The 27,211-nt window shown below is 41.5% G+C and overlaps 4 protein-coding genes and 1 non-coding gene across 8 annotated transcripts; 2 read left to right on the top strand and 3 right to left on the bottom strand.

The window, feature by feature from the left end:
- Positions 1-3,840: 3,840 nt before the first annotated feature.
- Positions 3,841-9,644, top strand: hexb (hexosaminidase B (beta polypeptide)). Of its 3 annotated transcripts, none has more exons than XM_068334246.1 (14): positions 3,842-4,153; positions 4,269-4,411; positions 5,046-5,111; positions 5,583-5,629; positions 5,713-5,823; positions 5,905-6,006; positions 6,100-6,232; positions 6,349-6,529; positions 6,607-6,693; positions 6,796-6,868; positions 8,505-8,685; positions 8,918-9,008; positions 9,098-9,202; positions 9,292-9,644. In XM_068334246.1, the coding sequence occupies exons 1-14, from the start codon at positions 3,888-3,890 to the stop codon at positions 9,353-9,355; spliced, it is 1,650 nt and encodes a 549-aa protein (XP_068190347.1). In that variant the 5' UTR covers positions 3,842-3,887; the 3' UTR covers positions 9,356-9,644. The 3 variants fall into 3 exon arrangements, 2 of the variants coding, with proteins under 2 accessions (XP_068190347.1, XP_068190348.1); XM_068334247.1 differs by lacking the exon at positions 8,505-8,685 and adding an exon at positions 7,515-7,689 and having other exon boundaries at positions 3,846-4,153; XR_011038160.1 differs by lacking the exons at positions 9,098-9,202; positions 9,292-9,644 and adding an exon at positions 7,515-7,689 and having other exon boundaries at positions 3,841-4,153.
- A 96-nt stretch (positions 9,645-9,740) lies between these two features.
- Positions 9,741-14,304, bottom strand: gfm2 (GTP dependent ribosome recycling factor mitochondrial 2). The gene is made up of 20 exons (XM_068334245.1): positions 14,029-14,304; positions 13,867-13,939; positions 13,688-13,733; positions 13,507-13,604; positions 13,291-13,416; positions 13,124-13,212; positions 12,940-13,028; positions 12,798-12,858; positions 12,277-12,471; positions 12,096-12,176; positions 11,879-12,027; positions 11,569-11,709; positions 11,383-11,482; positions 11,115-11,301; positions 10,924-11,000; positions 10,709-10,847; positions 10,432-10,611; positions 10,243-10,358; positions 9,990-10,172; positions 9,741-9,899 (listed from the first exon to the last, which is right to left on the bottom strand). Exons 1-20 carry the CDS (start codon positions 14,038-14,040, stop codon positions 9,771-9,773), a joined length of 2,271 nt encoding a protein of 756 aa, XP_068190346.1. The 5' UTR covers positions 14,041-14,304; the 3' UTR covers positions 9,741-9,770.
- Positions 14,305-14,588: 284 nt separating this feature from the next.
- nsa2 (NSA2 ribosome biogenesis homolog (S. cerevisiae)) lies at positions 14,589-16,918 on the top strand. Its single transcript, XM_068334248.1, has 6 exons — positions 14,589-14,726; positions 15,331-15,518; positions 15,611-15,761; positions 15,872-16,051; positions 16,258-16,450; positions 16,618-16,918. Exons 1-6 carry the CDS (start codon positions 14,724-14,726, stop codon positions 16,683-16,685), a joined length of 783 nt encoding a protein of 260 aa, XP_068190349.1. The 5' UTR covers positions 14,589-14,723; the 3' UTR covers positions 16,686-16,918.
- A 2,838-nt stretch (positions 16,919-19,756) lies between these two features.
- On the bottom strand, positions 19,757-19,827 carry trnag-gcc (transfer RNA glycine (anticodon GCC)). Its single transcript has one exon. It is a non-coding gene; the product is annotated as a tRNA-Gly (tRNA).
- Positions 19,828-22,947: 3,120 nt separating this feature from the next.
- LOC137608286 (torsin-1A-like) lies at positions 22,948-27,054 on the bottom strand. Of its 2 annotated transcripts, none has more exons than XM_068334547.1 (5): positions 26,221-26,536; positions 24,908-25,173; positions 24,646-24,821; positions 24,290-24,417; positions 22,948-23,842 (listed from the first exon to the last, which is right to left on the bottom strand). In XM_068334547.1, exons 1-5 carry the CDS (start codon positions 26,399-26,401, stop codon positions 23,598-23,600), a joined length of 996 nt encoding a protein of 331 aa, XP_068190648.1. In that variant the 5' UTR covers positions 26,402-26,536; the 3' UTR covers positions 22,948-23,597. The 2 variants fall into 2 exon arrangements, with proteins under 2 accessions (XP_068190648.1, XP_068190647.1); XM_068334546.1 differs by lacking the exon at positions 26,221-26,536 and adding an exon at positions 26,778-27,054 and having other exon boundaries at positions 22,962-23,842.
- Between the last annotated feature and the right edge of the window lie 157 nt (positions 27,055-27,211).

Here is a 27,211-nt window from a genome sequence, read left to right as displayed (position 1 = left end):
ATACTTCATTAAGGGTTGTTTTTTTTAACCCATTAAGAAGTGTGAGCAGTGAGTTGATGTGATTGTTGCATATGTGCAAACATGTGGATTAAGGACAACACTTAAGGATGAGCGTAAAGGCGACATTACAAAAGAAATTCCTAAACAGACATTCAGTACAAGGCAGTTCCGCTCTTGACTGCAGTAACATCAAACTCGTGGAATCATTCCACCATTTTGAAATCTTAACTGGTTTCTAAGAATGTGGACAGACAGGATGACCCAATGACAACCAGCCTATCAGGTTTGAGATCATTTTTTCATTTTTGCTGAGCAGTGGGAAAATATTAGCTGAGACATCCACTGAACACCAACCAGAAAGTTTGGTGAACGCATCTCTCTATAAAATCTGCATGCACCTGTTTACAGCCGTGGTAAACATCACGTGGAACCAGGAAGTGGGTGCAGGTAGTCCTCAACCTATGAACCCAATTGGTTCCGAGAGGCTGTTTGTAAGATGTTCATAAACTGTTATTGATTAAATTTCAATCTTTAATCACCATTTGAGGTCATTTAAATCCCATTACTGTACCACTCTGAATACAAAAGTGCTATTTCTAAGATTTATCAGAAACATTTAAAGGATATAAAAACAACACATATTAAATAAAATCCTGTAATACTACCTTTAACATTTCTACCTCTGCTGGATTAATTTTCTCCTCAGGGGTGTAAAGGCTAAGCCAAGATTTAATCCACTGATGTATTCCACCACACTGACGTCCAACACACCACTTTATGTTTGATTACTCTGTTGTATTTCTCAGTTTCTTAGTTAACTCGACCAATAGTTAACATACAGTAACAATACATTCAGAGTTCAGATGTTAATGCTTCTGGGCAGAAATCTTACCTGGCAACATTTGTTCCTACATTATTTGTCTTTACAGAAGGAAAGCCCCGTCAAAAAAAAAAAAAAAAGAATCTTGAGTTTTCTTACAGTTAATCTATAGTCTACATTATTGTCTGTAACTTTCAACCTGGCCTGAATTTCAGCCAGGTTTTTGGTGAATGTCTCCTTGAACTTGAGTACATTGTGGGTTTGTTTCCTGCTCAGAAGTTCACAGAGATGTGGATGAAAGAAGCGCTGCAGACGATGCACCAACAGGAAAGACTAAAAGACCACATGAAGTCTGACATCAGAGAAAACTATTCACTTAGGCTAATATTTGCTGAGTTATTTTTACATAATGTGAATCTGAATCTAAGAGGTGTTAATGTGATGCTCAGGGTTGGTTAAAGCAGAAAGGGGAACTACAGTAGCCGGATATTGCAGAAGGCAGTTGTTTGTATCTACAAATGTTCTAAAGACTATCTGCAAAAGTCTGATATTCTTAACTTAAGTATATCCGTATAAAAAATATGAAATGATCACGTGACACCCATCTTTTTCCTGAATGTTGGAAGCAGAAGAATTTGGCCTATTCGCAAGTACACATGTCAGAGTTGAGGAAGAGCAAGTCTAATCACTGAAGAACAAAGAGTCTGAACTATGACAAGAACTTCTGGTCTTTCCAGGAAGCTCTTTTCACCTACTATATATCTTTCCTCCTCCTATAGACAATATAGATTGACTCTGACATGTTTGATTATCCACTGGATGATTGCTGCTTTCTGATGTAAGTTCTCTAACATGCCAGAATTACACTTCATCATCTTCAGTGCGTGAGAAACAGCACATTCACATGTACACACACATCACATTTATTAGACTAGGTTGATAGTATGTCTTAAAAATACATGTAAATTAATCATGGTTGAGTACATTTTATTAAAGCAGAAGGAAAAATTATCATTTACACATTATGTATTATTTCAACCATAATTTAAAATAACCTCAATTTCAAGCTGAAAAACTTCTTAGGCCAGAACTAGAACTTCAAATACTCTCATACGACTCTCCCAACCCAGCTGCCCCAGCGGGCACCCAAACATACCTAATCTAGGAAAATCATAGGAACGTCTGAGGTCAGCTCAGCGGAAACCATGGTTACCAAATGATGACTGGGAGCGATGTCACTACGTGCCTCTGAGGAGGCAACCCAAGCCAAAGGAGAAGCCTGAAGACATTAAGACAATGACAGAGAATAATGAAGTCCAGCAAAACAGCGTCCTTTATGCACAGTATATTATCCTGAAATATGCTGAAGCATGCCCATTGAGAGAGAGTTGCTCCAAACTTCTTTAGCGTCTATCAAGTCTAACAGAGTCAGCTCTAAGCTACGCTGTCGTGACGAAGCTACCTGCACAACCTTTGACCTTTAGGGCGTGTGAGGTGACCTCCATTACCTCACATGGATCTGACCAGAAAGGGTCTGGCCACTAGCATTTGTTTATCTGGACATTAAACCAATCTCCAACTGCAGGCTGTTTGCCTTGTGGCTCTGGATCAAGATCTGAAGCGGCAATGGCAGCTGTTTGTTGGACCTGGACACGGAATTCTCTGCAATTCAGTCAGCGCCTTTAGACCACGAGAGGTCTCTGTCTGCTGGATGTCCAGGGTCGGTCCAGTCCCTGGATCTCTGGGGGAACCAGGCATGAATCTACCTGCCTTGACCTCATGAGCTAACATATTAGTAGCAGAACCAATGGAGATTCTTGTGGACATGAGGGAAAGGGACAATGCTGGACACATGTGAGCCCACTGGGCCCAAAATGAAAATATTTGACTGTGTATGTTCTCATGAATTCTGCAAGGCATAATTGTTTGGAAAGGAAACCCAAAGAAATTCAAGAATGAGATTGAAAATGCAATATCAGCAAGTTACAGGACCATCCTGTCCAGTCTGTGGTACCTGAAGTGTATTTCCACTGGCCAGGATTTTTTTTTAGCTCATTAGAAGGTCAACCTGCTGGATTTTTATGGTTTGTCCACGTGTTCATTAACACAGGCCAGAACTCTGATCCTCAGATGACCGGACAGCGTGTTCGTGTATTTCAGTACCAACTCAAGACAAAGATGTCAGATTTCAGCAAATCGCAAGGTTTATTGAACAGACAGAATGAAATAATCATTAACTCTACAGAGGTTTATTCAGTGGTATCAGTTCTGACCAAGAGAGAGTACAAACATCCAAAAGCCAAGAGTCTGAACTGTGCCAGGAACGTCCAGTGTTTCTGGGAGACTTCTCACTGAAATCTTTCCTAATCCTACCGACAATACAGAACAAACTAACATGTTTTGACTATCTATTGGATGGTTTCAGCTTCCTGACCTAAATTCTTACCTAAGACCTAATTCTGACCTAAGACTTACATTTTATAGTCTGGCTCTTTAGTGAATAACTGAACAGTCAAGAGTTACACACATGGGAGAATGTGCAGAATCATGCTGGGTTTATATGATTTGATGAAGTCAATAAACCTTTAAAGCACAGTTTCAATGTGGAATAAATGACCACATATCTGAGGAAGACTCACAGTTATTCCACTAGGTTGACAATATGATTAATTTCCCTTTAACAGTGTACACAGATTAATCATGGTTGAGTAAATCTCTTCACAAAGCAGTACCTTTCCCCCGCTGCACAATAATAATTCACAATTAGATAATTTACAGGATCAAATTTTCTATGTATTTTTTAAATCCTGCATAAACAACCCGAACTGCCCCTTAGCCCTACTTAAAACTTTATCACAAACACGAGTTGTTGTAAAAAGCGTTTGCCAGCCGACTCTAAAGGTGAGGCCGGATTTAACCAATCAGAAGTCGTACTCAAACGTCGCATTCACGTGACTCCCGTAAATCGGAAACGCGATTGGTTTCCAAACACAGGAAGTCCCGCCCATCTCCTTAGATATAACCCTACCTCGTCTGTAAGTCTTATGATTTGGCGTCTCCCGTCAAGATGTTCGCGGTGCTCCGGTGGGCCGTGTTGTTCTTGCCGCTGTGCCTCGGCGTCCGGCTCTTCCACAACCTGTACTGTGAAACCGGGGAGGTGGAGATTCGACGCAACCCCGAGCCGTCTAAATATGGGTCTCTGTGGCCCCTGCCGCAGAAAGTGCAGCTGTCCGCCGGTCTGTTCCAGATGAGCAGCGCTAGCTTCGCGATCGTTGACGCCAAGCAGTCGTCCGCCGGTTCGGACTGCAACATCCTGCAGGACGCGTACCGGAGGTGAGAAGACGCTCCGATCGGCTGTTGCGTGTTTTATTGACGTTCTTTCATGTTGCGTTCAGGGACCTACCTGCTGGCGCAAGCAAATACCGTTCCTGTTTTTGTTTTTGGACAGGTATTATGAATACGTGTTTGGACGTGGCGTTCAGAGAGACACCAGGAGAGGTGGCCCCCCGGTGCTGACCCAGCTGCAGGTGTGGATCTCATCCCCCGACCCTCAGTGCGACAGCTACCCCACAATATCCTCCGATGAGTCATGTGAGTCCTTCTAAAATATGAAAAGAATGTTTCTGTACAGAAAAGAACGTGAAGAACCTGTTTCACAGAGTAACTCCACATGTTCCAGTTAAAAAAGTTTTGCCTATGAGTGAAGATTTTACTGTCAGGTGTGCTTGCAATAAAATCATGAATGACGCAAGCAAAGGTTTTGATGAACACATTATTTTAAAATAAAATCTTCCTTAATGATGGAGTCAACACTTTTTTTTGAAGGTCTAATCTGCTGACGACATGACCTCCCCATGACCTCTGGTCTCCCTTTGTTTTAGGTGTTGGATGTCTAAAACGGCAAAAAAAGAAAAGGATGCATAATTATTCTTACTTTTGTTTCACATTGTTTCTGTTTTATTTGACTCTTTATTGGCTTCCTTTCTTTAAGGTGTGACCAGGCAAAAAATTCTGTTGGTATTCATCAACACATAGTTCTATACGGTGTGGTCCTTCATTATTTGAATAGGTTTTTAACCATTGATGTGTCTTTTTATTTGCAAGACTTTGACTTGCATTCATGGCATTTCATTATATTTTCACGTTACATTACCGAATTGATGACTCCTTTTACCGAAGTTCAATTCCTTCATATGTTCGAATTTGTCGCCATTCGTGTCCACAGATGAACTTTTTGTGAGTCTGCCGAACGTCGTCCTGAAAGCGCCGCAAATCTGGGGAGCCCTTCGTGGTGAGATATCTTCTCTTGTCTATCTCCAAGTGAAACTCAATATGCAGGCGATGAAGAACAGGTCTTACCGTCAGTCGATGACTGTGTCATTTGAATCTTTTGTCATCTTTGAAAATGTTTGCTTTGTTGACAAGTTATCCGTGACTCAGATGTGGAGGCGAAGAGTTTTATAACTTATTTTTTACCATTACAAAGATGGGATATGACAAACCTGTTCTGTCGGTTGTAATGACATACATTCATGTTCAGAGGCCTTGAGATTATAACTTCCAATCAATCTTCTCAATCTTCTCATACATCACTATGAACTTTGCTCGCATGACAAGGATGGGTTGGTTGGCTATGATTAAACTAATCCCATCATTAAAACTCAAAAATTTTGATCTACCAGTGCACAGTGTCATTACATTTACAGTGTCACATGTCACAATGTGTTTGTTTCATTGCACAATTTGTTTCCGTCATTTGCAGGTCTGGAAACTTTCAGTCAGTTGGTGCATGAAGATGAATATGGAGTCGTAAGACAATAAGATTGTTCTTATTTTATCCAGGCTGAGGATATTTTGTCCGATGGATGATTTTAAGTTTGTACCTCTTTCAGAAATGCGTCAACGAAACAATAGTTACTGACTTCCCCAGATTTGCATATAGAGGTCTCTTGCTGGACACGTCTCGGCATTTCCTGCCCGTCAACGACATCTTACACACTCTGGTACGACCGTAAGATTGGATTCATGACCCGTCTTTTATTCTGCTTCTCGGCTAAATTTTCTTTTTATTTTCTCGCAAACAGGAAACAATGGCGATGAATAAATTCAACGTTTTCCACTGGCACATTGTGGATGATCCCTCCTTCCCTTACATGAGCAAAACATTCCCAGAACTGAGTCGGAAGGTCAGTGAGACCTGATGTCGGTGCGTTTCACACCGGGATGCTATTGGTGTCGCTGTTAGTAAGAACACCTTGTTTTTTTTAATCTTTTCACAGGGAGCGTTTCATCCGTACACCCATGTCTATACGTATGACGAGGTGAAGATGGTGATTGAGTTTGCCCGTCGGAGGGGCATCCGTGTCCTCCCTGAGTTCGACACTCCGGGACACACGATGTCTTGGGGCAAAGGTGAGTTTTTGGAAGTAATTGGGCAGAGTTTTTAAAAAAAAACAAACTACTTGGAAGCATTCAGCGAAGATATATCTGATTCAAAAGACGAGCATCATCAATCCCTCCCCTGTCAGGCCAGCCGGATCTTCTCACACCCTGTTACTCCGGAGCGGAGCCCTCTGGTACCTTCGGACCAGTGAACCCTATCCTGAACTCCACATATGACTTCATGGCCAAGCTCTTTACGGAGATCAGCACTGTGTTCCCCGACGCCTATATCCACCTGGGGGGTGATGAAGTGGACTTCACCTGCTGGTGAGGCAGTGTACACCATATCCTGAAACATCCTGTTATCCAGCTGTTGTTCATGCTATTACTGATTTGTCCTGCAGGAAGTCCAACCCGGACATCCAGAAGTTCATGGAGAAGCAAGGCTTTGGAGACGACTACAGCAAGCTGGAATCCTATTATATCCAACGGTGTGTTGCTCTTTTGTGTTTGGGCGTGTTATTTTGCGTAACAGAGAAGGAGGGGGGGCAGAATTGTTTAAAATCAATTTTTTATTTTGCCTTTTGCCTCAGACTCTTGGATATTGTCAGCTCCCTCAAAAAGGGTTATCTAATCTGGCAGGAGGTCTTTGACAACGGTGTTAAGGTAACTACCGAGATATGTTGTGATATGTCAATAAAGTTATTTCAGTACTAGAGTTAAGAATGTGAAACTATTACATACTAAATGGTAACGGATTTTTTGCTAACAGGAGTGTTTCTTGTGTGCTTAGATTAACACTTGTTGATGTGTTTTCATTCTGTTATCAAAGGAATAGTTTGACATTTTGAGAAACAAAGTTATAAAATGTCACCTATCAGTGCTTCTAGCAGTGATTAATGGACTAATCAGATTTTCTCATTTTACTGAAATGGCGTTTTTTGCAGGAGGGGGAGTCATGTGACCAGCTAGCTAGCTATAAAAATCTTTTAGGTGTGTCATTGTAGTTCCACCTCAGTGGAGGCGATGATAGCACTAATCCAAAAGAGAGACGCGACGGGACAAGACAAAGGCGTTTGCTTTCATTCTGCACGTCCAAAAAAATCACAAAAAAAAAAAAATCAGTTAGTGGCTAGCTCTGGGAAAATCAGCAAAAGCCTAGTAGAAAAATGTAGTCTTATACTTGAACAAATGACATGATATGGCTCGTCTTTTTTTTTTTTTTCTTTCTCTTAAGCGGTGGTAAGATAGAAAGCAAATGAAGGTGTTTCCCAATATGTCAACCTATTCTCTTGGTGTGTAACTATTCCAGCTAAAGCCAGATACGATAGTACATGTGTGGATCGGTGGTGGGTCTAATAACGAGATGGGCAATGTGACAGCAGCAGGGTACAACGCCATCTTATCTGCCCCCTGGTACCTAAATATCATTAACTATGGACAGGACTGGCAGAAGCACTACAAGGTTGAGCCGCTCAACTTTAATGGTCAGTTTTTAAACGTGACTTCTTCTCTACAATTATTTTGAGTGATTTAACCCAATATATATTTATGTGTATATATGTATATATGTGCATATACAGTATGTACAGTATATGTATGTGTGTGTATATGTATATATATATGCGCATATATATAATATATATATGTGCATATGTTTGTGTATATATGTTCATATATTTGTGTGTGTATATATGTGCATATGTTTGTGTGTATATATATGTGCATATGTGTGTGTGTATATATATATATATATATATGTGTGTGTGTGTGTACGTATATATATAAATATATGTTTGTGTGTGTGTATATGCATATACTGTACACACACAGACACATATATAAAAAAATTCTGGGTTGCACTCATCAGACTTACACTTTAATGCTGCGCAGTTGTGACAAGTCTAGAGGGTCGACTAACGAAACTCAAGAAAATACTAACATTAAATAGTAAATACTGTCGCAACAGAGTTAGGGTCCAAGCGATTGGGATGTCTTTACGGTGGAAGGACAAATGCAGATGTCTTGAAATTAATACAAGATTGTGATCAAGGGAAGTTGAGACGATTTTTAGTGTTCACTACAGTGACAGCGCCACCTTGTGGTCACTAAGTGTCACTGACTCATCTGCAGATGTGGTTTTTTCTTTTTTTAAATTGCTGCCTGATCACTTTTATTGCTCTTGTCGCAAGTCCGACCCCCCCCGTCCCCCCCAACCCCAAATATTGTCCTCAGCATCCACCACCTCCATGTTCCCTTTTCATCCCAGTGGTACTCATACTTGTATGTGTCTGCTGTGTAGATGAAACAAGACACAATTGTCCATGTTTGGAAAGGAAACCCAGAGAAATACAAGAATGAGTTGGAAAATGTAACTGCAGCAAGTTACAAGGTCATCTTGTCCAGTCCGTGGTACCTGAACCGTATCTCCACTGGCCAGGACTGGTTAGCCCATTACAAGGCCGACCCGCTGGATTTTCATGGTTTGTCCACATGATTGATTAACATGGCATTGCTGTTATGTATATTTACTACAGATTTGTTAGCGACCATCGAGACAGATCTGTGACTTCTGTGCAGATGTGTGTAAGCCTGTTGAATGAGTAGGGACACATATGTTAATATTTCACCGTGGAATCAGATTATTTCATGTTTTATCATTTGTGGCTATGATCCAGTGGAGATTTGTCATATCATTGAATATTTACAAAACAGGAACTGAACAACAGAAGAAGCTTGTGATTGGTGGAGAAGCCTGTATGTGGGGAGAATATGTGGATAACACCAACCTGACGCCCAGACTCTGGTACCTTATGGATCTCGATTCCTCCACCACCTATCGTGAACTTTGACAGGTCACATGACTGACGTTCCTCCTCTCTGGATGCCTCACAGGCCTCGCGCCAGCGCCGTGGCGGAGCGGCTGTGGAGCGCCCAGAACGTGACTGACCTGGACGACGCCTTCAATAGACTGTCGGCGCACCGCTGCCGTATGGTGGGGTAAGCATCCGAAGTGTGTGCTGTACGTGCTTTCATCACCTGACAAACACCCGTCACAGGCGTCCAGTAAAACCTTTTTTATTCCCAAGGCGCGGGATTGCAGCTCAGCCACTGTTTACCAGCTACTGTCCCAAAGAGTACTGGGGAGCCTGAGGACAAGGGATGCTGGATGTTCATCAAACAAATACACATTCTCAAATCTGATCAACACCATTTAGATTTTTCAGTAATGTTGCAAACAAGCAGAAAAACTAGATCATTGTTAGGGAAGTATACTGCAGAATTTTACACATGGAAATCAGTGCCTTTTAACAGGTGCCACAATTATTGATGCACTATCACACATCAGCTGATTGCTTCTGACATATTTTGAAGAACTTGTTGGGGTATGCACTGTTTTTTTTAATGTTTATACATATGAATAAAAACACCTTTAATTGTTTTTGTGGGTTTTTAATTACAAAAAATACAGTTATGGAATACCAAAGCCGAAAACAAACGTTACAAGTATCAGTTTATTCTGAACAAGCTGCTGATCCAGTCGTTGAGTCTCCTGGTTCCGGCAGGATCACAGCAGACCAGACAGGCTTTTAAGGAGGGTGTTCTGGTCCTGGGGGTTCATGGCCTCGTAGGTGTCCAGCTCAAGGGTGAAGGTGGCATTGCCGGAGGTCAGAGTTCTCAGCGCGGTGGAGTACCCCTTCGGAGGGAGATGGGCGTGCGTGGCAGATTATTTTCAGAGTGAGCCAGAAACTGAAATTGAAAGGTTTTGATTTGCATTTGGTCTCACCATCATCTCAGCCAATGGCACGCTAGCGAGCAAAACCTTGCTGCTATGACGACTCTGAATATCTCTGACGAATCCTCGTCTGTGAGCCAAGTCGCCCAGCACTGAGCCGAGCTGCTCCTCCTCCACCGTCACCTCCAGAGACATCATCGGCTCCAGGACCTGGCCTCCCGCCAGCCTCAGAGCCTGCGTCCAAACAACCAGCAGTGTGACTTTAAAAAAATTTTTTGCGTAGAATCATTTGAGCCACATTTACCTTCAGCATGCAGCGTGACACGCAGGCGGACACCATGGGAGGAGAAGTTCCGGCCTCAACGCTGACATTCCGGATCAGAGTGGACACGCCGAGTAAAGGATAACCTATGACCGGACCTGGAGGAGGGAGCAGATTCAGAGCTAGTAGATACTGCTCCACAAAAATCATTCAAGTTTATATCAGCCTTACCTTGAAGAGACGAGCTGTTCACTCCGTTCACCACGGCCTCTTTTATTTCCGGCGATAGCTGCACCTCCACATCCTCTGCGAAAGTTAATTTGCACGAACCGACGGACATTTCCGCCGGTCCTACATCCAGCTCCACTGTCGCAACGTGTCGTCTGTCCCCGATGGTACGGTCCAGCGTGTCTATGGTTAAAGACAAATAGATTATCCATTACCAGATCAGATCTGGGAATTCTTTTCCGCTTAAGTCATTACAAGGAAGCCAGAAAGCCGGCAGGACCTGAAGCGGAGGCCTGGCGGAGAATGGTTTCCCTGTATGCCACCTGCAGCGGTCCGAGGTGAGTCTCGATGCCGTACTCTCTTCTGATTCGATCGTGGATGATCTCGATGTGCAGCTCTCCCATCCCACACAAAATTGTCTGAAGGGTAAAGATACACATTAACTCGACGCCCTGAAGCACCACAGGAAGTCCCACCCTCATGCAGCAGTATTACCTGGCCAGAATCGGGGTCAACTCTGACTTTGAGGCTGGGGTCTTCTCTCTGGAGGCAGGTGAGTGCGTTCTCCAGAACTATCAGGAAAAACAAAAGATTGTTTTTATCTAGTGCCACTTATGATGTAATAATGTCAGCGACTCCAAGCTTGCTGGAGCATGTGGAGAAAAACTAGAACCAGTGTCGCTTACTGGCATGCTTGGTCATGGTAGGCGCTTCTATGGTGCAGAAGAAGACTGGATCAGGGACCTCAACCCCCGATAGAACGACGCTGGTGTTCTCCACACTCTTCCTCCCCGACCCGCCGTTATTTTTGGCCCGGCGGGATGCAGCTGCTGCAGAAGCCTTTGATGAGACGATAGTGTCCCCTGTGACTGTCTGAGAAAATGAAGAAAAAAAAAAATCTAAAAACTTTTCTGGAGACAAAGCGATCAAGGAACACGATGCGTGATGCTCCACCTCCTTCAGTCCCGTGGTCAACACGATGTTTCCCGCCGTCATCGAGGGGATTTCCACGTACTGATCGGCGAATGGCACCAGCAGCCTGCTGATTCTCTGCCTGCACACAACGTGAGTATGAAATATTCATGATACAGGGACAGTCAGCGTGGCTGGCAGGTCAGAGATCGTTTGGGGTCGACATACGTGGAGTTCCTGTTGATGTTGTGGACAGCAGCCTGTGGTTTCAGAGTACCGGAGTAAATCCTGAGGAACACCAGTGGGCCGCGCTGCTTGTCATGAATGACCTTGAAGGCCAGAGCACACAAGTCATCCTTGTACCACCGCCTGTGGGATGATTGACAAACAGAACGTAAGGTCCGACGGTGAATTAACAGACAAAAACGTTTTTGTTTAAAGGAGCATTTGCTCAATATCCCTCTTCGAAAATCACAAAATACACAAAGAATAAATACACAAAGGAACGGGAATTGGGAGACAGTTGGAATCCACTCACACCAGGTCATGGCGCCGTTCATCGGGGGCGGGCAGGTAGGAGGTGATGGCATCTAAAAGAGGCTGGACACCTTTGTTTTTCAGGGAGCTTCCACAGAGAACTGGAACGCCTTTACGGGCCAGAGTCACCCGCCGCACAGCCGCCTGCAGCTGGGAGCACAGCAGCCACATCACTTTTACTTCACTTCAACTATGGCCCTGTGCAGCAGAACACTTACTTTGACAGCAGGGACGGCACTGAAGTTGTCACTAAAATCAGTCAGCAGCAGTTCAGCAAACTCATCATCCAAATCTGCAACCTGGACGTCAAAAATGAGATATCAGCTGAAGAGGACGACCTGGAACGTCACAAACTTCAATGAATCTTCACATTTCAAATGTGAACTTTATCCTATGAACCTGCTCAATTAAAGCCGCCCTGGCTTCGTTGGCCTCCTGCAGGAGTTCCGGCTCATCCAGCTGGTCGAGAGGTTTGCTTTCGAACGTTCGTCCGTCACCTCCCAAAAATCCCTCAGATTCATGCTTCCATGTCAGCTTCTGGTTGGTTAACAAGTTGACCACACCCGAGAAACTCTTTCCACTGCCGACAGGAACCTAAGAAACGACATGACACACTTCAATTATACACTGGTTTGCTGTATTTAGATATAATTCATTCCTATATTATTTTATACAATTGGAATTTTAAATAATTCATATATTGTTTAAATTTTTTTACATAAATTATTTTAATTTTTTAAAAATGTTTATTTTAAACAATTCATATATTTTGCTTTACAATTGGAATTTTAAAGTAACAGGAATAACCTGACCATTTTAGCTGCAGTTGTTAATATTCTTATTTCAGTCCCTAAAAATCAGTGTCTAATGCTGTGTTCACTAGCTCGTTCTTATTAACTTTTGTTTTTCTGTCCTCCTACCTGCAAGAGAACTGGGTTGGCTTTCAATTTCTGTCTAATGCTCGCAATGGAAAAACTCAAGCTGGGGGAAAAACAGAGAGATTACAATTTCATTAATAATTTTAAATGACATAAATATGTATGAGGTTGTTTAGCTGCTCACTTCGCTGCAGGCTTGTCCATTTTATTGAGGAAACAAACACAGGGGATGTGGTGTTTCTCTGCTTGTCGCCACACAGTTAGGGTCTGAGCCTGTCGATGTTTTCCAGTCAACACAGACAACTGAGTTCAGGATGCACAAACGTTTCCATCAGAATAAATGACAGGTTTGAAAGCAGTGGACTAACCTCAACTCCGGCGGACGCGTCAAAAACGGCAACGGCTCCGTCAAGAACACGCAGTGACCGCTCTACCTCGAGAGTGAAATCAACGTGTCCTGCAATCACACAAAGTCGTCTCAAACTGGCTTCTCTTTTTCCATGATAGAATGTTTCCACAAGGATGCCAGTTGTACCTGGGGTGTCTATGAGGTTAATTCTATAACTTTTCCAATCAAATGTGACTGCTGCCGACTGTATGGTGATGCCGCGCTCCCTCTCCTGAGCCATAAAGTCTGTGACCGTATCCCCGTCATCTACATCTGAAAGCAACCAAACGACACAGATAAATGACTTTGACAGAAGTATGCAGGTATGGATGGGGGATTAAAGGTTACTTATGTTCTACATACCCCCCAGTGCTCGAGTGTAGCCAGAATAATACAGCATCCTTTCTGTTGTTGTTGTCTTTCCTGCATCGATGTGGGCCATAATTCCTATGTTTCGGATCCTGCGGACACCAGAGCACATTAACACAGGACTTGGAATACAGCTGAGTCAAAAGAACAGAGACTATATGATTCCATTACTGACTTGGATATGTCAGGATTGACCACAGCCCGCAAGGACTTGACGTCATCTGTGAAAAGAAACATAAGCTAATGGTTAGGTAAGAATTAAAATTCAGTCAATCAGAATTTATGAGAGATTAAATAGACAAATCGACTTTGGAACCAAGAACAAATCAGATCTACTTATGAAAAACAACACACCTGGAAGAAAGCTGTAGTGTCTTTTTAGTTGACACCTGTAGCACAGGCGCCATGCAAAAAATAAATATCTCCCCTGTGAATGAAAACGAGCCCTTTATGAAGTCAAGAGAGACAGACACAACAAACTACTGACAACACTTAGTATGGTGGATTACTTCTTACCTGAATCATCATGCTTAGTGCCTGTTTAAGGGCTCTACTGTAATGCACGCATTTAATGGCTGCTAAAGATTCAAGCGTTCCATTCAGATAGTCTGAGCTTCAGAAGAATTGTCATGGAACAACGTCACAGTCAAGAGAAGACACAACAATGTCCGTCCAGTTAGAATGTCTACTTCATGTGAAAACCAGGAGTTAAATAATGATTATACTTCAAATTAAAACAATGAAACAGTATACAACAACCTAAAATTCCAATGTTGTCAAATGTCACGCCGTCTTAGGGTGCCACTGTAAAACACTTCGTTAGGAAACAAGTGTGTTAGATTATTTTTCCTAGCTCAAACATTTCCGAAGATTTTAGTTTCCGTCAAAATCTACAAATATTAAATTTTAACGATATACATATAATCATTAATGAATTACTTAATTGTTATAAGTATAGCGTAAAATAAATAGATTTTGTGTTTAAATTAATTCACTGTCACGACTAGGTTTTGTTAAAGCGAAGCCGTCCCCTTTTAACGAACGGACAAGTTTCCGCGTCAGAGTGACGTACTTCCTCTAAGTATCGGCTACGGGGAAAACAACATCAGACGGACCCCAGCCTCAAGTAAAAAGCCAAATACAGTCATCTTCACGGACTCTTAAGCACCTGAAACGTTTCCGTTGCCTTTTGTTAAGTCCTTACACACAAGATGGTAAGACGATAAGTGTTTTTAACCGTTTTAGTTGACTCTTATTAGACAGTTAAACATGTTAGCATGTCGCGCTAGAATTAGCTACAGTTCACATGTGGCGCTGTGATGTGCTGCTCAGCGGGTTAGGGCTACTGTGTTTACTTACAACCACGTTAATGTATAGACAAACGGAGGATGTAATAAGCGCGTCAGTGTTAGACCTTCCATGTGGTGTTTTTTATTCTAGCTGCCGCATTTGTGTAACTTAAAAAGCGTTTCCCTTTGCATTGAACTTCCATGCCAATAATAGTCAAGTTTTATCTGTTGTCCCGGATTTATAACTGCCTATTGCATATTGCAATTTGATCCAAACATCAATTGAAACTAAGTTTAATTAAATTAGATAGATAGGTAGATACTTAATTAATCCCGGAGGAAATTGCACATATCCACTACTCAGGCATTAGATTTAACACAGTAAAGTTTTTTTTTTTGGGTGGCATTTTTACTTTATGAATGACAAAATGAATCAGTTACATATGATAGTTGTGGTGTTTATTTTTAGTTGGTGATCTATTTTGTGAACATTGTGAATTAAAAGGTACGATTGCTTCTTCTTTCATAGCCTCAGAACGAGCACATTGAATTACACCGCAAGCGGCATGGCTACCGTCTTGACCACCATGAAAGGAAAAGGAAGAAGGAGAGTCGTGAGGCTCATGAGCGATCTCACAAAGCCAGGAAGTTAATTGGTTTGAAAGCCAAACTGTACCACAAACAGAGACATGCAGAGAAGATCCAGATGAAGAAGACGTGAGTATATTTAGAGAGAAACTGGCCTTGTCTGTAAATATCGAGAAACTATTAAAACTATGAGCCAAAAAATTTTTGACATGTCTTTGCAGCATCAAAATGCATGAACAGAGAAAGACCAAGCAGAAGAATGATGATAAGACCCCAGAGGGAGCAGTGCCAGCCTACCTGTTGGACAGAGAGGGACAGTCTCGTGCTAAGGTCCTCTCTAATATGATTAAGCAGAAGAGGAAAGAGAAGGCAGTAAGTATCTGCTTGTCAGAAGCTCCATTTTGATTTGGATGGCAAGTTCTATCTCAAGAAATTATCTGGCTTTTGTGCAAAACTTCATGGAATTTTCTGTTTTTCTGTAGGGAAAATGGGAGGTGCCTTTACCAAAGGTGCGTGCCCAAGGAGAAACTGAAGTGCTTAAAGTCATTAAAACTGGAAAGAGACAAAAGAAAGCATGGAAGAGGATGGTCACCAAAGTTTGCTTCGTTGGCGACGGCTTCACCCGAAAACCTCCAAAATATGAGCGTTTCATCAGACCGATGGTGAGACTCTGTTTTAAATGTCAAATTTCAAGCTGCACACAATGCCAGTTTTTGTTTATATTGTTTTCAAACCTTTTTATGTCAACAATTGTACAATTCTTATAATATTTGGAGATTCTATTTTGGTTTTTGAAGCTGAATTTTGCATTTCTGTTCCAAATTGAGTGTAGAACTCCATTACAACCTCCACTTTCATTCTGCTTTAGGGTTTGCGTTTTAAGAAGGCTCATGTCACACATCCAGAGTTGAAGGCCACTTTCTGCCTTCCCATCCTGGGGGTGAAGAAAAACCCCTCTTCACCCCTTTACACCTCCCTGGGAGTCATCACGAAAGGAACTGTTGTAGAGGTCAATGTCAGCGAGCTGGGCTTAGTCACACAAGGAGGAAAGGTTATCTGGGGTGAGTGCTCATAAAAGGACTTACTAATATATCTTAGTTCTGTTTTCAGTTCCAGTGTTTAAGAATACACAGAAATATTACTGTAGACATGCAATTGTCAGTTAGAAATTAGCGTGTATGAGCGTTGCATGTGATAATGTGACTCAGATATTTTTTTAACTTCACAGGTAAATACGCCCAAGTCACAAATAACCCAGAGAACGATGGCTGCATTAACGCAGTTCTGCTGGTGTAAGACTTGACTTTTTATACAGACTGTGCCTGCTCACTCTGACCGAACAAGAAATGTTCACTACAACAGTGAACACAAGGACACAACAAGCAGTGGTTTTCAAATCAAAGGAACTGTCGGGACGATCGCTTATGCTGCTCGCAACACAACCATTTTTTATCGTAAGGATGCACACAGGAAGAAAATTGGCTGATTACTGTGTTAAATGTGATAGAAATAAACTTGATTTCACACCATCTGTTGTTTTTTTGAAAAGTACTTTATCAAGCATAGATCTTTTAACAATCCTGCTATGGTTCTGGTTGACGGCTACATCTTTAATTTGTTATCTTTTTGTTCTTCTCATTGTATTTGATGTGGGACTGTTATCTAACAAGATTGCTGGTTGTTGTAGAACACTCTTCCAAATAAAATAAAAATAAAACAATACTGTATGCATAATCAGGGAAAACTCAAAAAATGTTAAAGGAAAGTATTAAGAAAAAAAAAAAGGACCAAAAATGTAAGACTATCTTTTCTGGTAGCCTTATCCCTTCATGATCATTCAGTCCAAATGATTTTGCACAATCCTACCAACAAACAAATGGATATGGATGAAAACATCTTTGGCTGAAGTGAAAATGTTACTGCTAAATTGGAGAGAAAGAAGAAATGGAAGATTTTTTTCTACAATGACTGTGATCATCTGTTTGATATAACTGCAAATACACAATTTAATCACAACATGGATAAGAATCAACAACGTTGTTTTGCTGGATTAAATCCCCTGAGTACTATGAATAATCTGCACATATCAACATGGAAGAAAAATATGTGGAAAAGTCAAATAAATTTGCAAGTCAGAAAAATTTAAATGCCTACAATTCACAAGCAATTTAAATCTGCAATTTACAAAATTTAACATCTATACAAACGGAATAAACACATAGGATGCAGAAGACCGGGTTAAAAGGAGGCAACTTATTCGCCGTGGCGACCCCTGAAGGGAAAAGCTGAAAGGAAAAGAAGAAAGAAGACAAACGGAATAAACACACGCAGCATGTTTCCGGAGTTGAAAAGCTTTAACGTCAAGTGACTCCCTTTTGATGCGCTTTTCTCCCAGATATCTTGAGTAGTTTGCCTTCCATACCAGCAGATGGCGCAAAAAGGACTCATCTGTTTTGTTAAAAATTTTCAAATTATAAAGACTACGTATTTCAGATTAAATTTAGTTCTTCCAACAACTTTGGTCTAAACGTGATTAAATAAACTTTTAAATAATAAACTGTTAAACATCTATCCGTTTTTCAGTTTTCTATCATATCACCGCATGATACTGGACTGGTCACTCAACTCGGACTGTGTGTACAAGAAGGGGCAGAGCAGGATGTACTTCCTGAGGAGGCTGGCCTCCTTCAACATCTGTCCTAAGCTCCTTCTCATGTTCTCTCAGTCCGTAGTGTCCAGTGTGCTGTCATACGCCATTGTGTGTTGGGGTGGGGCGGCCAGGAAAAGACATATGGACCGTCTGAACAGACTCATCCGCAGAGCGGGCTCAGTGGTCGGGCTGAGCCTGGACTCTGTGGAGACGCTTCTGGAGAGCAGGACCATGTCTAAAATTAAGGCCATCATGAACAACAACACCCCCCCCCCCCTACACACCACCTTCTCCCAGCAGAGAAGCACCTTCAGCGGCAGACTGCTGTCACACAGCGCCCCCACAGAGAGGCTGAGGTCCTCCTTTGTGCCCCGTTCCATCAGGGGGTACAATGACTCTCTCAGGGGGAGCGGGGGGGGGGGGGGGGCGAGGTCAGCCCGGCATTGAATGGATTTAATTTAATTTTATACTGTTTATATTTTTTAATTTTAATTTTATACTGTTTATATTTTAATTTAATTTAATAACGTTTATGTTTTAATTTTATACTGTTTATATTTTAATTTAATACTGTTATATTTTTTACATTTTATACTGTTTATATTTTAATTTTATAGTGTTTATATTTTAGTTATAGTTTAGCATATAAGTCCTGTTAGTGCTGCATGTGTCTGTTAGTGTAGTACAGCGGTTCCCAAACTTTTCAGTCCGCGCACCCACTTCTACCTCCCGACTTAGCTGACGCACCCCAATGCCCAAAACATGAAAAAAAAGAAAGGCGTAGTCTTTGTAGCCATATAAGTATCAAGTTTAATAATATAGGCTCCTGTTAACACAGAATAGATTGTGCAATAATGGGCCTAATGATCTCTCACTTTAGAAACGGTGGGGAGAATAATAGTAACAAAATAAAAATGACAATAATAATATTTTAAGTCAAAATGGTCGTCGAGCGAGCCGACTACAGATGAGTGATGAACAGCAGTTATTACTATGCAAGGGCTCGAAATTAACTTTTTTTCTTGGTAGCACTGGTGCTCCCAAATGTAGAAGTTAGTAGCACCAGCAAAGACTTCAGGAGCACCCCCCCCCCAAAAGCAAGGCAGTGACGGAGCGATAGAGACGCTCCGTCCATCTCCGTTCCTCCTCTCTCCTCCAGGAGAGCAGCCGCAGCTGCGCTCTCATTGGTTCCTGGCAGGACCGCGGGAGCGCGGTCTCACAAAAAAAGGCGCACCAGATTTTTTTTTCTCTAGTCGCACCGGTGCTCCCAAATATATTTAATAGTCGCTCTGATAAAAATTTGGGTGCATATGCGACCAAAATGGGCGCAATTTCGAGCCCTGCTATGTAAGAAATGGGCCTATTTAACAAACTGTAACATTTATTAAATTTATTATTATCTATCTATGAGTAGAGTTGCGTGGGGTATTGAGCGATAGGCGGCCACAAGCTGTGACCGCCGTAGTGTGAGTTTAACGAGTGATCAAATTCTGGCTGTGATTGGCTGGTTCGTGGTTCCGTGTTGCTTTGTTTGGTTATTTTCTCCAAGAGCTGCGATGATTAGCCGATCAGAGATAGCAGGGCGGTTGTGCAGCGTTTTTTAAAAATTTGTCTGCGTTATTTTCATTCGAAAATTTTGTTTATAAAATAGATGCGGTAAGTTATTTCTAACGTTAGTATTTCGATAAGTATTTCTTTTAAGTAAGAAAAAGGATGTTGCATTGGCCGGGAATCGAACCCGGGCCTCCCGCGTGGCAGGCGAGAATTCTACCACTGAACCACCAATGCTTGATACCAGGAAACTGCAACTTCGTATTTTAATTAAATTCAGTGCCTTTGCACGTCCTACAAAAATTCTTCGTACACGTCTGCAAAAAAAAAAAAAAAATCCGCAGTAGGTTGTCTGCAGTGATTCTCAACTCCCTCCACACTAAACCTGTGTTCACACGAAATATGATTTCTAATAACGGATTACACAATGGAATAAGTTTATTTTAGATGTGCCAATGGTCATTGATCGGTATTATCGATATTGTCAAAAGATGTCTCAACTTTTTAATTGTCTTTTTTTTTATTTCAGTCCTCACACATACACTTTGTACAGGATTTTGCAAGATATTTGTTTCTTGCATAACTTGTATGCGGGTCCAAGTTTCCAGCTTCTCAATAAAGGTTAATGTTCATCCACTGATACCCGCTGGAACAGGAAATATGAATGATCTGATTATAAAGGGGAGAAAAATACTTATGGAACAGTTAACCCCATCAGATTTATGTTTTGATTGTTGAGCTTAGTTTGTTCATACATACAGCTATTTAACATCCCTTTAAATTAAAATATATAGATAACATATGCAAGAAAAACAACAACAACAACAACTCAGAAAAAATGTCGACAAAGGATAATCCACATCCCATTGGTTTTGTCCTCGTTACTTTGTCAGTCTAGTCAATACGAATTTTACAAATATTATCTCCAAATGGGTCATTTTATGTTATACGATACATGGTAGTCAAATTTGATTGGTTAACAAGGTGCTGTGGTTATACAGTGCGCCCTCGCGCGATCGCGCGTCAACCATTGCGACTCCACCTCGTCGGTCAGCAGTCACGTGATATCGTACGCACAGTCTATTGGATTACGGCATACGGAAGTGCTCTCGTTCAGTCAGTCTCGGACTTTCGTGAGACACGAAAGTGCTTTAAATAGTCGATAAAAGTGTGGAAAAAGGTAATACAGATAGACGGTGGTTTAATATCAGTATGTGGAGGGTCATAAACGTTTAAATTACCGTAAATAATAAGATAAATAGATCGCGGATTCCTTAATGGCGTGTGGTTCCTGGAACGCATTAACCTCAAAGAACGAGGGCGCACTGTATTCCAATACCTGAGTTACGACAGGATGTAAATCATTACTTTTACTAATTTTTTATTTTTTTTATTTTTGCAAAAACACTTTAATAACATTCAAACATTTTACAATTTTACATTAGATGAAACTTCAAAAACACTAAACACTCAAAAACACTAAACACCAATAAAGAAAAGGAAATACAATATAAAAATAAGTATATTATAACAGGAAGTTTGCAAAAGTGAGGTGGTCATCAACTAAAGTGCATAGGACATTTTTGTAACACCAGATGTTCCTAAAGTTATTCAGGTCTTTTATCAACTTATAGAAACGAAATTCTAGTTTTAAGCGACATCTGATGTTACAGCAAAAAACAGTAGCTGCTTCCTGAACAGTGTTGTTTTGAATTCTCCTCTTCCGGGTCACATAAATTGCAAGTTTTGCCTCTCCAGAAATAAAATGTAAAAGCTGCCACCTTCTCTGATTCGATCTATTGTACCCAGCACCGTAGATGAATTTCCTGATACTAAAATTTTCACTGAACAAATTAAAAACATTCGTTAGAAGAGTGAAGTTAGAAGAGTCGGCTGTTTTTTTCTTGAGGGGAGGTTTACCTCGTCGGGCGGCAGTCACGTGATATCGTACGCACATTCTATTGGCTGACGGTATACGGAAGTGCTCTCGTTCAGTCAGTCTCGGCCTTCGTGAGACACGAAAGTGCTTTAAATAGTTGATAAAAGTGTGGGGAAAGGTAATACAGATAGACGGTGGTTTAATATCAGTATGTGGAGGGTCATAAACGTTTAAATTACCGTAAATAATAAGATAAATAGATCGCAGATTCTTCAATGGCGTGTGGTTCCTGGAACGCATTAACCTCAAAGAACGAGGGCGCACTGTATTCCAATACCTGAGTTACGACAGGATGTAAATCATTACTTTTACTAATTTTTTTTTTTTTTGCAAAAACATTTTAATCACATTCAAACATTTTACAATTTTACATTAGATGAAACTTCAAAAACAGTAAACACTCAAAAACACTAAACACCAATAAAGAAAAAGAATACAATATAAAAATGAGTACATTATAACAGGAAGTTGGCAAAAGTGAGGTGGTCATCAACTAAAGTGCATAGGAAATTTTTGTAACACCAGATGTTCCGTAAGTTATTCAGGTCTTTTGTCAATTTATAGAAACCAAATTCTAGTTTTAAGCGACATCTGATGTTACAGCAAAAAAACCGTAGCTGCTTCCTGAACGGTGTTGTTTTCAATTCTCCTCTTCCTGGTCACATAAATTGCAAGTTTTGCCTCTCCAGAAATACAATTTAAAAGCTGCCACTTTCTCTGATTCAATCTATTGTACCCAGCACCGTAGATGAATTTTCTTATACTAAAATTTTCACTGAACAAATTAAAAACATTCGTTAGAAGAGTGAAGTTAGAAGAGTCGGCTGTTTTTTTCTTGAGGGGAGGATTACCTCATCGGTCGGCAGTCACGTGATATCGTACGCACATTCTATTGGCTGACGGCATACGGAAGTGCTCTCGTTCAGTCAGTCTCGAGGACTTTCGTGAGACACGAAAGTGCTTTAAATAGTCGATAAAGTGTGGGAAAAGGTAATACAGACGGACGGTGGTTTAATATCAGTATGTGGAGGGTCATAAACGTTTAAATTACCGTAAATAATAAGATAAATAGATCGCGGATTCCTCAATGGCGTGTGGTTCCTGGAACGCATTCACCTCAAAGAACGAGGGCGCACTGTATTCCAATACCTGAGTTACAACAGGATGTAAATCATTACTTTTACTAATTCAAATGTTGTCCATACCTTCAGATACATCGGAGATATGTGAATTTGTTTCTCAATGAAACTGTCTCGTTAAGATTTAGTCTAGTTGAAGAAGCAGCAACACAGTGCATGTATTTGTTTAGCCTGTTCCGCTGTGATTTATAGGAACAGGTTTTGAACTCTATGCTAATTTTTTATCAATAAAAAAAGTTGTGGTAAAAGGAAGAAAAACAAGTTTGTTCTGTGTCTAGAGTCATAACTACAAGGCAAGTTGATTTATTTCATAGAAGATAATCTTTCGCCATTTTTGTATTTAAAACAACTTGGATATTACAAATGTGTGGCTGCACTGCAGAAACAAAACACTTTGCTATTGTCTTATTGTTCATTTTTAATACAAAACAGTTTTATACATCGCTTATTTGAAAGGCGAGCCAAGTTTGACAGTGAATTGACTCTTATATACAGAAGACATGACTCAATAGATCTAAAAGTATTACAATGAAATTAAAAATAATTAAGGCCTGAGGTCCGTGCCCACGGACGACACATAAAAAAAAGAAACGTAGAACAGTGATGTGAGCAGACAGAGGAACGCCCCGCGGGTCGCTGAGAAGCTCTGAGGGCAACGCAGCGATGGGATCCCTAAACGAGTTACACAGGATTACGTTTCAAGTCATTACTTTTTCATTTGACCGGCAAGACGCTGTTTGAGCTTCTCGTTTAGTGTAAGCAAGATGCAACACCGGAGACATCCGGTTGACATTCTTCATGTTTCCACAAGTTCCGACAGAAACCTTTTCCTCCGCTTAGCTTCCTCTCTTCAATCATTTGGCAGAGAGTGTCTTACTTTACAAAAAAAGTGCAAACAGCAATGGAGCGTCCCATACATCGGACGAACGTTATGTGTAGTAGTCTAGTTTGCTCTCTATTGTCTTGCACCCCTTGACGGCAAAAATCCTCTCCGATTTGGGAAAATAGATTAAATCTCTGGCCACCTGGTCGGCCACGTTCTTGTCCGGCGGGATTCTTCTGGCTTCCATCTCGGAGAGGACACACTGGATGACGTGTCGATACTCCAGAGGAAGAAATGGGACGAAGAAGTCCACCAGGTTCTTGTCGATTAAGCTCGTGTGCCACAGGCCGCCTGCAGAGACACAATGAGACACTTCCAGTAACGTAAATTTAATTAATTTACATGAATCTTCAGGTCCAATCAGATAAGCGTAACTACTGGTTGAGGAAAACGTTAAAATCCATTTCTGGAGCTCTTGATGTCATGCAGCGCTTTAAAATGTTTGCTGATGTGATTAAGCGCGATATAAATAAACGTTGATTGATTGCTTGATTTTCTTGGTGATACTTCCACTTGTAAGTGCAATATGTAAACCGAAAGTATCATCAAATTACATCAAGATCCCATTTTATATATGAGAAGAAAAAATAAAACTTGTTGCTATAAAATATGTTACGTCTCTTTGTTTGTCTTACTCACTTGAACAAAATACAATTGTTATTCTTCTTATGACACAGACCGTCAAAAATCATCTGCAGACCAAAACGGTTTGTGCAGCTCTTGGTTTCTCATACTCACTTTTCTTGTTGTTGAACACAGACAGAGAGAGCACCGTTTCCAGGTCTCTGAGCTCAATCTCTTCTCGAATTCGCCCTGAGGTCCAGAAATCTAAAGCCGTCTGTATGATGCTCTCTCCTCCAGCATTGCTGCAAGAAAAATCAGAGAAGGGGAGATTTTAGAATTGGCCTTTGATTTAGCAGTTGCGCCCACCAAATGATCTCACAACAAAACGAGGATTTATTTTACATTTGTAAGTTACTTTTGGACAAACCAGCAGGGACATAGAGCAGGTTGGTATTAGGTAGCAGTGAGTACTCTTAAAGTTAATATTAAATTGTGGTTAAAAAAAAGAAAACAATGGTTTTGCTGTTCACCTGAGGAAGATGAAGATGGCTTTCCGGTAAGAAACTCCATCCAGCTTGTCGTAATAGTCCAGGTATGGCTTTATGCTGTCAATCAGGCCAGGATGCATCTTGTCCATCTCATCAAAGATGAACATGGAGCGAGCGCAGTTGGTGACGTTGCCTTTGATCCACTGCTGCAACTGAATCTGAAGAGAAACAGCAGCTCAGTCATGTCAAAACAAAGCCAAAGTTTTTCAGATGAAAGCATCTGTTCTCTTGTCTGCCACCCTACCTTGTAGGTTTCAATTTGACTGGAATGAGGGAAGTGAAGTTCAGATGTGAAAACATGAACAAAACTGCTATCCATCCCTTCTCTGTAGATATTTTCGGCGATCAGCTGGCTGACAAAGTTCTTCCCAGTGCCGGTCCATCCGTGCAGAGAGAGCACCAGGGGCTTCTTTGGGTTTTCGTTGCTCATGAATCCGTTCACAGCTTTCAGGATGATGCGCGAGGCAATGTGTTGTCCAAAAAGTTTGCGATTCAGGTCGGCTTCGAGGCCTAGAGGGAGTGCAGAAGAGAAACACTTCAGTCAGTATCTCCCACAGGAAATGAGTCAACTGGTATCCTCTGGTGTCCTGGTCAATTAGTTGTTAGGTGATAGCTTAAAGAGGAGCTGCGCATCAAATACATCAGGTCAACAACATTATCTGGTAATAAGATGACCCTAACATGTAAAGATAATGAAACTGAAAGGAAGAAACAGTGGACTGAAATGTAGACTGACAAAAGACAGCTACGCAGAAATATACAATTCTAAATTCTAATCTAATGACATCAACAACTCTCGGTGATCTTTGATCTAAATCTTTGCAGGGATCAAACAGACCTTTTCTTATCTCCAATCTTGCAGCATCGAGGGATAAACATTGCAACAGCTACCAAACAGATTCTTGCAACAGTGAACCATGTACAGCTTGGTAAAAAAAAAACATTTACTCTGTGAAAATAGATGCGTTCCTATTTTTAGAAGGTTCAGCTTTTATGGCACAAAGGTATTTATTTCAGAGATGAACTGACTCGTCTGGTAAAGGATCAGTGTGGGAACGGTTAAAGACTCTTAAAGCACAAATCCTGAACCAAACACCAGAACACATTCCTCTGCTGCTGCCACTCAGACGTGAGAAATAGTTTCTGGGGCTTTGCCAAAAAGTAATCCTGTAAGAGCTGATAATCAGAAGCAGTCTGGTTATTTCCTTCTGCTTTTGAAAACAGAAATAAAAACTGATGGCAGATTCAGGTCTCTAGATTTCTTCGTGAACTCAAATCAAGCTGCATCGAGTTTTTATAGCTCACAGATCTGAATAATCTGCGTTATTACTTTTCACGATGTTTGTCAAAACGCGATTATGAAACAATATTATTATTTAGGAATCAGCTCCCTGGTAGAAATCTCATTGATTATGGTGGAAATCCTCCTACATCGTTGCTGAAAAGCGAATCCATACGTTCACACCCAAGTCCTATCCATTCTACGGCCGCCAAGGCGAAACAGTCATGCAAAGAAATTAGAGTTAAATTTTAGTTTTACAGGATGCGCTTCCTCACCTGTTGCGTTGAAAGCTATCCATCTGGGTTCACAACTTTCATGTAAATAATTCCAGATTGTTCGCCCCAGCGTTGCACCGAAACCCACAACTACTGTTGTTGTGACGGGATCAAACGTGTTTACAACAACACAACTGGTCGTTAAAATGTACAACAATAAATATTTGTGTGCAGCTCTCATCGTCGAAACTCCCAAATCCGAACATCAATGGTATTTATTCATCAAAACAACCATAAAACTTCGATAAAAACCTCACCGGACTAGCGCTCATGCTAGCTCCCTTACGAATGCGAATGGGCGCTTCCTGCTACGTCATCAACACGCGACAAAACACACTTGGCTCTGTTGAACGCGACAAAACTGCCAAGTTTGAAATTGAAGTAAACTACAAAAATAAAGGTTTTATATTTAATTACATGTCTGTCATCACTTATTGGGCTAAGTTAATGAGGATCCGGTTGACGCTAGCATGCTGACGTCACAGTTAGCTCACCGTCAGTGTGCTAACGGAACCCAGTAGCGTCAGAGCGGCGGAAGGCGTTAGCGAAACTTTTACCTGTCCTGTTGAAGGAAATCCATTCGGGTCGACAGCACTCGTTGAAATAGTACAAGATGTTCTGGTAGCTCGCTAGAAAGCCCGTCAGAGCCGCAGCCATGCCGACTGCGATGCTGGTGCTGATGGGTTCGATCGCCTCCGTCGTGGCGGAGCAGACGAGCATCCACAGCAGGAGGACGAGTCGCTTCCTGGGCTTCATGTCGCTCCAAATATCGCAAACCTCAGCCTCCCAGACAGACTGTTGAGTCAACAGAGCTGTCAGCGCTGGTGGAGGAGGTGACGGTGGTGGAGGTGGAGGTGGGAGGGGCCCTCTGGCTGGGAGGTGGGAGGGGCCTCTGGCTGGGAGGTGGGAGGGGCCCTCTGGCTGGGAGGTGGGAGGGGCCTCTGGCTGCCAAGCACATCCGGCGCTGCGGTGACGTCAGAGTCCAAAGTTT

This window comes from Antennarius striatus, chromosome 15 (assembly GCF_040054535.1).
Source record: "Antennarius striatus isolate MH-2024 chromosome 15, ASM4005453v1, whole genome shotgun sequence".
Lineage (NCBI taxonomy): Eukaryota > Metazoa > Chordata > Actinopteri > Lophiiformes > Antennariidae > Antennarius > Antennarius striatus.
This window is presented reverse-complemented; position numbering and strand designations above follow the sequence as displayed.

Coding starts and splice junctions, on each gene's coding strand:
- gfm2 (XM_068334245.1), bottom strand. Junction 13,605..13,687: donor GTCAATCCTGACATATCCAA/GTCAGTAATGGA, acceptor TGGTGTCCGCAG/GATCCGAAACATAGGAATTA. Junction 13,417..13,506: donor CTACACTCGAGCACTGGGGG/GTATGTAGAACA, acceptor GGTTGCTTTCAG/ATGTAGATGACGGGGATACG.
- hexb (XM_068334246.1), top strand. CDS start 3,888: ATGTTCGCGGTGCTCCGGTGGGCCGTGTTGTTCTTGCCGCTGTGCCTC. Junction 5,112..5,582: donor AATCTGGGGAGCCCTTCGTG/GTGAGATATCTT, acceptor CGTCATTTGCAG/GTCTGGAAACTTTCAGTCAG. Junction 9,009..9,097: donor AACCTGACGCCCAGACTCTG/GTACCTTATGGA, acceptor GATGCCTCACAG/GCCTCGCGCCAGCGCCGTGG.
- LOC137608286 (XM_068334546.1), bottom strand. CDS start 26,976: ATGAAGCCCAGGAAGCGACTCGTCCTCCTGCTGTGGATGCTCGTCTGC. Junction 24,822..24,907: donor GTCAAATTGAAACCTACAAG/GTAGGGTGGCAG, acceptor GTTTCTCTTCAG/ATTCAGTTGCAGCAGTGGAT. Junction 24,418..24,645: donor GCCATCTTCATCTTCCTCAG/GTGAACAGCAAA, acceptor TTTTTCTTGCAG/CAATGCTGGAGGAGAGAGCA.
- nsa2 (XM_068334248.1), top strand. Junction 15,519..15,610: donor AAGATCCAGATGAAGAAGAC/GTGAGTATATTT, acceptor ATGTCTTTGCAG/CATCAAAATGCATGAACAGA. Junction 16,451..16,617: donor AGGAGGAAAGGTTATCTGGG/GTGAGTGCTCAT, acceptor TTAACTTCACAG/GTAAATACGCCCAAGTCACA.